This window comes from Camelina sativa, chromosome 20 (genome assembly GCF_030686135.1).
Source record: "Camelina sativa cultivar CO46 ecotype springtype chromosome 20, ASM3068613v1".
NCBI lineage: Eukaryota > Viridiplantae > Streptophyta > Magnoliopsida > Brassicales > Brassicaceae > Camelina > Camelina sativa.
Genome location: NC_141899.1, coordinates 25,413,246 through 25,423,179, shown reverse-complemented (window position 1 = coordinate 25,423,179; position 9,934 = coordinate 25,413,246). Strand labels below are relative to the sequence as shown.

Genomic DNA, 9,934 nt, shown 5'->3' with positions numbered 1-9,934 from the left:
ATTTTGTGGTTAATTGAGATATCCTCTCCTCTTTTTTTAATTTTAAGATTATCTTCAGTACTTTGCAGCTCATCATCTTTTTCATCTTCTTCTAAATCTTGGATATAATGTTCGTCATCTTGATAATTGTTACCACTGTTATCTGATTGGTATTCGCCATCATCATCAGTTTCTTCCTCAGTATCATCCTCTTCTTCATCCGTTGTATCATTGTGAATAAAATCTTCCTTATAATCATCATCGTCCTGATCTCCAACATCACTGTCATCATCAGAGTCTTCAAAGATTGTGCAATCTGTTTCAGATTGATCATGGAAAGTAATGTTTTTCATTTGATCTGAACCATATCGAGTACAGTACTTAAATAACATACGAATATTATCACTTTGTGTGACATCCTCATGTTTTTCATTATTTTCCACCCCTTGGATTTCCTCTTTTTGTTGTAATTCTCTGAAATTACATCTGAATTCGCCAACATTTACAACCTCACCAATAATGTCTGTATAAAATTTAAATTAGTTCAAATATAAAGAATCTGAAATAATTTTTGAAATTTATTTTAAAATAACTGAATTATTCTCTCACCGATTAAGTAATCTTCACATTGGGTACCATCATGGATGAGTTTGAAATCGACGAAATCATAGAAATCTTCCCTCCAACAATTGAATTCTCTCTGATCTTGGTATTGTACAAAATAACAATTTTGTAACGATGTGTAGTAGCTAAACATGAACCATTCTGCTCAACAACCTTAAAGTCTTCGAAATCAAGCCAATCACCAACCTTGAACTTTGAGACAAAACGATCATATACATCTCCACGAAAGGAGCATTGGACCTTTACACCCTAATAAAACATAGTATTATTAATTATCGCATAATACGATTTTATTACATGTCTTAACAATATTTTTAAAACCTTGTAATTTGTAACTTTCAGGTATAATTGCATATAAACTTATTGTTTGAAATATATGATGAGCTTATAATTAAACTAAAGTAAATACCTTAATATCAGTTAAAACCATCTCCAAACTTGGACCTTTCTCTTCCCACAGACACAAGACCTTCACACGAATTTTCCATTCATATTTTGAAGAGTTCAAACGCGAAACATTATCGAAAAGGCTATACCTAACCATAGTTTTTTGCTTTTTTTTTTTTGTTCTTTGGATTTCTTCTTTGATTTAGGTTAAAATCAAAAGTGTCGAATAGACATATATATATGCAATTTTATATATTCACAATTTACATATTTATCGGAAGTGATATGTTTAAATTTTTGTTTATCAAAACATTTTACTATTCTGTATAGATCTCCAGACATTGATATATTTTATATTTCCATTTATTTTAGAGATATATTTCCATTTATTTTATGTTTATCATTACGACTTTTAATGCGTATTTATATATTTTTTTTAAATAAATCATGATCTTACACTATATTTTATTCTGTTTTAAATATAGAATATCTCTTAAGATTATCCACTCTACTTTTCATAAGGTAAAATAACAATATTAGATTTTCCTAACAATAATTTTCAAAATTTTGAACATAATAACTATCACATTTTAAAGAACATTAGCTATCATCATGTCATTTCACTTTTTTTTTTCAAAATTGAATTAATAATCAAGATCTTTAGTAACTGATCGATTAGATATCATAATATTCATAATACTATTCTCTAAATATCATGCTTATCTTCTCCTTACGCCTAAATATGAGCCACGACACCAAGGATTATTCTTCCATAAGCAGATTGTTTTCATTAATTAACAATATTATTCAAAATATTAAACATAATTTCAAACATTTTTTTTTCTTAATAATAATTATGAATATAGCATTCCATTGTTTTATTTAGTTCTTATATAATCATCAAGAACCTTGGTATCCGGTCGTTTGATCGTCATTAATAAAGTACAATTTTTATTTTTAAAATAAATAATCATTGGACTATTTCTATTTCATAAACTATTCATCCATCTAAAACAATATCAATAAAAATACGATTATAAGATCGCATAACATTCATCCTACTATTCTCTAAAATTCGTCTTCCTCCTTTCTTCACGCCTGAATTTTTGCAACGACACCAATCATATCTTCATCCATACGCTGTCTATTTTTTTAAATAATAACAATGTTATAAATTATATCTAATGGAATTTGATTGAGAATATATGAAGATAATTACCGTGTAGTTTAAAAGGAAAGGAAACGACTCTGATTTTTTACGATCAATAGTTTCTCTGCAGATTTCCACAAAAATAGGATTACGTTCAAAATTTACGGAAAAAATGCTAGTAAAATGTTTCATTAAATTTTAGTATCAGGATGACTTTAAAACACTTATGATTTCCGTAATAATACCAAATAAACAAATGATTAACAAACGTTAGAAGATGATCCAAACAAATAATTAGTGTCAAAACCGCCTTTTAACATAGAATTACTACCGAACAATAGCTGAAAGACGTTGTATTGCTGACTCTGCATCTCTAATCTGTTGATTAATCACACTAAATGTTGTTATATCTGTGGAAATAAGAGTTATTAATTTAAATCAATAACTATTAATTATTTTTAAAATATACCATAACTTCTGGGATATTATTAACACCATTCACAGTCTTTCTGCAATAATAATCAGTAAATACAAATGTTAATATGATTATCTGAATCATATATATATATATATATATATATAATTTTCCTTTAAAATTAAAGATACCTGTTTTTCACCATACGATCATAGGTAGATTCATCTAAACAATGTTTAAATTTTATTAAATCATTAGAAATATATTAATAAAAGGAATTTTAAATTTAGCAACATACCTTTTACCATAGATGAAGATGCAGAATTCAAATAAGAAATTTCGATAGTCCTCGCCACCTCCACCTTTTCATTTATATTTATTTGTTAGAGCCACAACACATGAATAAAATTTTATAACGATGATAGAGTAGTTTACTATTAAATTTACCAAACATCTCTCATCACTATGATCATCTTCAGAAGCTTTCCTGCAACTATAGAAATAAGCCTTTTCTATTTAGCATCATCAAACTATAAAGAATAAAGTTTAAAGTATTCAAAAATAAAAGACCTAGATTTCTTGTCCGGGAACATAGAAGTAAGATCACGACCATGTACTAACTCACCTGAAACATAAAAATTAGTATAATCGTTTTTACAAAACGTTAAATAAATCAAGAAACCTATACATAATAATATAAGAAGTAATGAAACCATACTCAAAGTTTTGGTAATGCTCGAACCTGCGTTCCAAACAAATACTACAGAAAGAGGACATGAATCATTAAAACACGAACACGAATACGAAGAATCATATAAGGGATCATCAAAACTATAATACATATATAATTTGAACAACATGAGAGAAAATTAGGATTTTCTCTGTTTTGAAGATTTCGGATTATGGAGAATGATTAGGGTTGTACCTATATATATATATATGTTTACAACCTATAATTTTAGGGTTTCGAATAGGTCGGTATATTTTGGTTGGGTTTTTTTTAAAACCCATTATTTTAGGTTTTAGCGTTTTAATTTTTTTTTAAATCACGTTTGACGATTATATAGATTAGATATTTAATAATTTAGACTTTTTTAATTTTCTAAATTAATTTGAAGGGTAAAAATGTCCAGATTGGATTCTAATTAATGGCAAATTAGTAATCTTAAGTTTGAGGATGAATGTGATGCGTTTCAGCAACCTAAATATAGAACAAAAGCTTGTCCGAAAATTTTTCAGGGGTATTTTTCATTAAAGGCAAGAGAAGTCAAATTTTGTGAGATTGGCTGTGAGCGCTCTCGACTTCTCCTTTAATATATTAGATTAGGTGGATTTGTTCTTGTTTATATTAGAAACTGAAACTCAATAGTACTGTACTACTGTCACTTGCCATTTAGCATTTCCCATTAGTTATTATTTATAAACCGACAATTAACAAAACTTGCCACATTTTAGGCAAGAAAAGACATAGTGGACATCACATGTTTGACACATCGGAGTTATGTTGTGTATAGTCGTTTAATTTGCATGTAAAATGTGTCCTTCTCGTTTAATTTTCGTGCTCACTTTTACACTATAATCAAATAATTAATTTTATTTTACTTTATTCACAGTTCTCTTGGAATTATATACGAGAAGAAATCTATTTTTGTCAAGTAAAAATGTATATGATACAACACATTTTTGGTATAACCACGTTAATTATTTTCCACTGGAAAACTATAAAAAAGAAAAAAAAAGTTTCCACTGTATTTTTGAAAAACAGAAAACTATTGCTCACTTTTATGATGAAAACAGAAAAAAAACTCAGAATGATTAATATGTAGGAAAAAAGATGGCTAGCTATACAAAGTAGAAGAGAAAACATGGTCACACATACCAAGTATACTATTGTATCTTCAACTATACGAAGTATATGTATTACATAGTCACATGCATGAAATATATGACGTCATGTGATCAACACCATAGACATACAATCCGGTTCACTAGTCGATTGACTCCAGCATTGACCAAAAAAATATATTAAAACTTTTTTTCTATTAAAAATCAAAAATAATAAATATTATATATAAACATTTTTTGGGTTTTCATGATTAAAAAGCATATTCAATTCAATATCTAAATATTTTTATATATCTCTAATGTATTTATTTTTATAATTAGTTAGTTTTTATTGTTAAAGCTAAACTAATATTTGAATAAAAATCATTTATAATTATTTTTAAGATTTAATATAAAGGTATTTTCAAAAATACTCTTATTCTCCCTTTTACAAACATACCCTCAAATCAAGTATATTGTTTTGCTAAAATGATTTTTTTGTATGTTTACCTTTTATATATTAGAAGTAAATATTGTAAATTTATTTTGTTGTTGTTTACATGTTATTAAGAGTATGTAAATTTTATAGTAAAATAATCTAAAATTTTATACAACATTTACCATGCAAATTTTAGAGTACAGAGTCATATACTCAATCTTTTGCATATTATTTTTCTAATGAATGTAGTTGAATTTGATTTTATTGATTTTGTAGTATTTAAATAATCTAATTATCAAAGATTTATATACATATATAGATATTTTGAAAATAATTATTAATGGTTTTTATTTAACTATTAGTTTAGCTTTAACAATAAAAATTAACTAATTATAAGAATGAATACATTAGAGATATATAAAAATATTTAGATATTGAATTGAATATGTTTTTTAATTATGAAAAACCAAAAATGCTTATATATAATATTTCTTATTTTTGATTTTTAATAGGAAAAAAAAAATTAATACATTTTTTGGTCAACGCCAGAGTCAACATCGGTCTTTGCCGGAGTCAGTTGACCAGTATACCGGATTGTATGTCTATGGTGTTAATCACATAACGTCATATAGTTCATGCACGTGGCCATGTAATACATATACTTCGTGTAGTTGAGTATACAATAATATACTTGGGATGTGTAACCATATTTTCTCTTTTACCCTAGCTATTTTTTTCTTAATATGTATTGAAATATAATAACAGAGCGCGTGGAAAGAGCGCGTGGGGAAAGTTAGAATCTCAAAATGATGTCATACATCTGCATAACTGACAAGAAGTATTATTTGGACAGAAGCGGTCTTTAAAAGATCGACGCACATATTCTTCTTCAACGTGATTCCACTTTATACGTATAACCTTTCATTTATTGTTACTAAGAAAACTTACGAGTGAGATAATAAATATCCATAAAATATCTCAGCTCAATAACTACAAGTTTCATTATTTAACTCGAGGGTGGTCTGGATGTTCATATTAATCGGTCAAATATATAGTACAATAAGTTACAAGTTGCAACACCTTTTCCATGGAAGAAGATTCTACATCGACCTCAAATTAATTCTAATATTTTATAACTGTTATATGAAAATAATATGGTTTTCTCCATCAAATAATACATATAGAGAATTATAACAATAACCATAACAATTTTAATTTTCAAAAAATAAATAAATGAATAATATTATATCACGAAATTTTTAAAAAAATCATAAATTTGAACTGATATAGAATAGTAACAGTGATATTTAAGAAAAGATATTTTATATTAATATATCGTGTAATATATTTAATACTTTTAGATTATTAGTTTGAATGGTCTAGTATTTGGTTGTTTTGTTTTTGGTTTACTTTTATATATGGTATAGAAATAATATTGATTGTCTCCAAAGTCATAATTAATCGGGAGAAGAAAACAATTCATATATCCTTGCAGTTTAGTTTAATGTTCATTCATAATACTATACTTGTGGTACTAATAATTAAACAAACAAACATTAAAAGTCGAGCCTCCGTGGTTCATATATGCAGAAGGAATATCTCGGATCCATTTTTGGTATCAACGAATAAGATGTAATTAATATTTAGCTACATCTACTAGAGGGTTTAACGTGGATTTAATACCACGCAAAGATGATATAGCTGTTGAATCTTCTTATATATATATATATTTACCGACCATTGAAACGTACTTCAAGAATTACTCAGCTCCAACTAATTGTATAACTTTTCTTACCAAAGAAAGCATTTCAAAAAATTTAGAGATATATACTTCGGTCAAGCGTCATCAATATTAAATATTCAAATCATATTCCTCTCGAACATGCCTAACTACACTAAACCGAACCCAATACTTTACTCTAGAAAAAGAGCCTCATACGTTATCCCATCCAAACTTGCATTTTTAGCATCGAGAAGTCGAACAAGAGAGAAAGGAGAAAAACTCTTTGAAAATAGAACTTTTTATCAATTAAAATTTAAACATCAGCCAATTATGACTTGACACAGAGACTTCATGCCACTAATGGTTTGCTAAGGACTCTTTTGAATCAATCTAACACGAATTGTTATTACTTAGCAAAAGAAAAAAAAATTGTGCATCTCGCCATCTTGTACAATAAAAGCTGGGACGATTCATGCACTACACTTGAGACAAATATGAAGTATATCAATACGTCAACTAACTACGCACGCTTACTTTGACAATGTTTAATGGGGAGAGTTGGTCGCGGCATTCGGCAAACCTATCTCACATATGACTCTTGCGAAATATTGTTATATGTTCGATCAGTTGACAACATAACTGGTAATTGAAGTCTTCAACAAAACAAAAAAAACACTGGTAATTGAAGATTAGCTCTAGTAAGAAATAATTCTTTTTTATGCTAATTTTTTTTTTTTTGTGCTAACGGGTACTTACAAAATATCAGAATGATCTTTAACAAAAAATCGCCTAACTTAAGAGAGAGGACACTTACTTTCGCACAACAGAATCAAAACATTTATAAACCTATAAACACCCAAAAGGAAATAGTAAATGTTATTAAAAAAATGTAAGATATCTTTGTACACGTAAATACACCGTATGTGCATAAAAAATACGAAGGAGTAAAAGCGTCTATAAAATAAAGAAGCTATGGCTAAAGGGTTCAAACTTCAAAGTAATATAAATGTAGTGTATGTAAAGGTCTCACGTCTCTATAATAAGCATGACTCGTCACGTGAACTCCTCTTCTTTGCAGGGACAGAGATAGGATGAGACAGAAAGAAACCAACAAAACCAAACCCCAAAACCCAAGAAAAAGAGAAAAAAACTCTCTCTCTCTCTCTCTCTCTCTCTATTTAAGAGACTTCACTGTCTCTCTCAGTCTTTTGACGCAAAACAACTTTTGTGAAGGAGAGAAAGCGAGATAACACACACACAGAGATACACATCTTCAATAGTTAAGAGTTTTCTATATACAGAAGCAAGTAAAGGGAGAGAGAGAGACAGATACAAAATTTAATATCTCTCCTTCTCTCACTTGGTGACTTCTCTTTTTCCTCTGGGTTTTGTGGTGGGGGTTGTCTCTATAAAACTTATATATATTAAAAATATAAATAAATAAGAAGAATTATCAGGTTTTATATAAAATAGCAAAAGAAATGCAACAGCACCTGATGCAGATGCAGCCCATGATGGCTGGTTACTACCCCAGCAATGTTACCTCTGATCATATCCAGCAGGTTCTCTTCTTCTTCTTCTCCTTCTTCTTCTTCTTCTTCTTCTTCTTCTTCTTCTTCTTCTTCTTCTTCTTCTTCTTCTTCTTCTTCTTCTTCTTCTATTATATTATCTCTTTCTTTTTCTTTATTATATGTTTCTCTGAATTCAAAAAGAAAAGATATGAAAACTATCTTGCAAAGTACCTGATACCCTTTTCTTCATATATAAAAATAGTACCTGAGACCCTTTTCTTTTGTTCTCAGAACAAATATGAATGATGGGTTTTTTTTCATGGATGTAACTGAATTGATGATATTTTTTTCTGGTTATTTGGTTCTTTTTGTTCTTGTTTCCATGTTGATAGATGAATTAGTTTTTAGGTTTAATACATCTGTGTTATGTCTGATAAATCGGTTGCTAGAGATGCCTTTGGTCTTTTGTTTTGTGCATCTAAAGTTAATGGGGTCTTCTTTGAGTGTTTCTCTGTCTTCTATTCCAACAACAAAAATTAGATGCAAACTTTTTTTTTTGTTTATACTACACATTACTGATTAGATGTTTATGGTAGTACTTGGATGAGAACAAATCGTTGATTCTGAAGATTGTTGAGTCTCAAAACTCTGGAAAGCTCAGCGAGTGCGCCGAGTAAGTGCCAACATATTGTCCTTGCGATTTCACTTCTGTTCTGGTTGAATAATAAGAAATGATTAATACGGTTATATTTTGATGGTCACAGGAATCAGGCAAGGCTTCAACGCAACCTAATGTATTTAGCTGCAATTGCAGATTCTCAGCCTCAGCCTCCAAGCGTGCATAGCCAGGTAATAGTTTATTCAGAAAAAGTATTCCGAGTTTTGTTGTATGGAAATTGAGAAACTGATTGGTATTGTTGGGTTATTAGTATGGATCTGCTGGTGGTGGGATGATTCAGGGAGAAGGAGGGTCACACTATTTGCAGCAGCAACAAGCGACTCAACAGCAACAGATGACTCAGCAGTCTCTAATGGCGGCTCGTTCCTCAATGTTGTATGCTCAGCAGCAGCAGCAGCAACAGCCTTACGCAACGCTTCAGCATCAGCAATTGCACCATAGCCAGCTTGGAATGAGCTCGAGCAGCGGAGGAGGAAGCAGTGGTCTCCATATCCTTCAGGGAGAGGCTGGTGGGTTTCATGATTTTGGCCGTGGGAAGCCGGAAATGGGCAGTGGTGAAGGCAGAGGAGGAAGCTCCGGGGATGGTGGAGAAACCCTTTACTTGAAATCATCAGATGATGGGAATTAAAAAGACTCTGGCACAAGGAATCTTAATGATGAAGCAGCAGAAGAAGTAGTAATAGTAGGAGTCTTGAAGTTAGTGTGTTTTGGTTTAGTTGCTTCTTGGAGAAGCAAAGAACTCTTTATTTTTAGTTTTGTTATTCTCTTTATGTTTGTGCCCTAAAAAATGAACCTCTTTCGTGGTGTAACGTACCATGTAAATCTGCTGGCTCCAAGTTGTGTCTTAATCTTAGTATGTTATTTCTCTGACTCTGAGTTTGACTCTTTTTCTTTAACCAGGAACTGAGTTTTGGAGATCATTGATTTTACCTAATTGGATTTTAAACCGTTTTGTAGCCATGTTTGAATTTAAAATTGGTTTGGTTTAGTTGGAAAAGTTAGGGTAGCTGATTGTAAACCAATTTTAACCGGAGCCCTTATTGTCCAAATCTTTGATTTATTGATAGTCAATATGGTGCAATTGAGATCAATAATTACGAATTTACGATTATTGTAGTGTAGTTGAAACATACTTGAATACAAACGGTCCCGTCCAAGACTCATGTTACCTGCCATAGTGGTCCTCTCAAGGGCCCATAATGC

The 9,934-nt window shown here is 30.0% G+C and overlaps 2 protein-coding genes across 2 annotated transcripts; one reads left to right on the top strand and one right to left on the bottom strand.

Moving 5' to 3' along the window:
- Window positions 1–1,927: 1,927 nt before the first annotated feature.
- Window positions 1,928–3,457, bottom strand: LOC147919343 (uncharacterized). The gene is made up of 9 exons (XM_087503544.1): window positions 3,274–3,457; window positions 3,126–3,180; window positions 3,003–3,048; window positions 2,854–2,917; window positions 2,747–2,780; window positions 2,610–2,649; window positions 2,472–2,518; window positions 2,210–2,264; window positions 1,928–2,134 (listed from the first exon to the last, which is right to left on the bottom strand). Exons 1-9 carry the CDS (start codon window positions 3,413–3,415, stop codon window positions 2,120–2,122), a joined length of 498 nt encoding a protein of 165 aa, XP_087359670.1. The 5' UTR covers window positions 3,416–3,457; the 3' UTR covers window positions 1,928–2,119.
- Window positions 3,458–7,528: 4,071 nt separating this feature from the next.
- On the top strand, window positions 7,529–9,601 carry LOC104771294 (GRF1-interacting factor 1). The gene is made up of 4 exons (XM_010495799.3): window positions 7,529–8,103; window positions 8,649–8,725; window positions 8,817–8,901; window positions 8,982–9,601. The coding sequence occupies exons 1-4, from the start codon at window positions 8,023–8,025 to the stop codon at window positions 9,357–9,359; spliced, it is 621 nt and encodes a 206-aa protein (XP_010494101.1). The 5' UTR covers window positions 7,529–8,022; the 3' UTR covers window positions 9,360–9,601.
- Window positions 9,602–9,934: the final 333 nt, after the last annotated feature.

Bases quoted from the DNA above. Each gene is read 5' to 3' on its own strand.
- LOC104771294 (XM_010495799.3), top strand. From the start codon at position 8,023: ATGCAACAGCACCTGATGCAGATGCAGCCCATGATGGCTGGTTACTAC. The intron at 8,104-8,648 runs GTTCTCTTCTTC...TGTTTATGGTAG, and splicing joins CCTCTGATCATATCCAGCAG to TACTTGGATGAGAACAAATC. The intron at 8,726-8,816 runs GTAAGTGCCAAC...TGATGGTCACAG, and splicing joins AAGCTCAGCGAGTGCGCCGA to GAATCAGGCAAGGCTTCAAC.
- LOC147919343 (XM_087503544.1), bottom strand. From the start codon at position 3,415: ATGTTGTTCAAATTATATATGTATTATAGTTTTGATGATCCCTTATAT. The intron at 3,181-3,273 runs GTATGGTTTCAT...TTTATGTTTCAG, and splicing joins GAGCATTACCAAAACTTTGA to GTGAGTTAGTACATGGTCGT. The intron at 3,049-3,125 runs GTCTTTTATTTT...TTATTTCTATAG, and splicing joins TTCCCGGACAAGAAATCTAG to TTGCAGGAAAGCTTCTGAAG.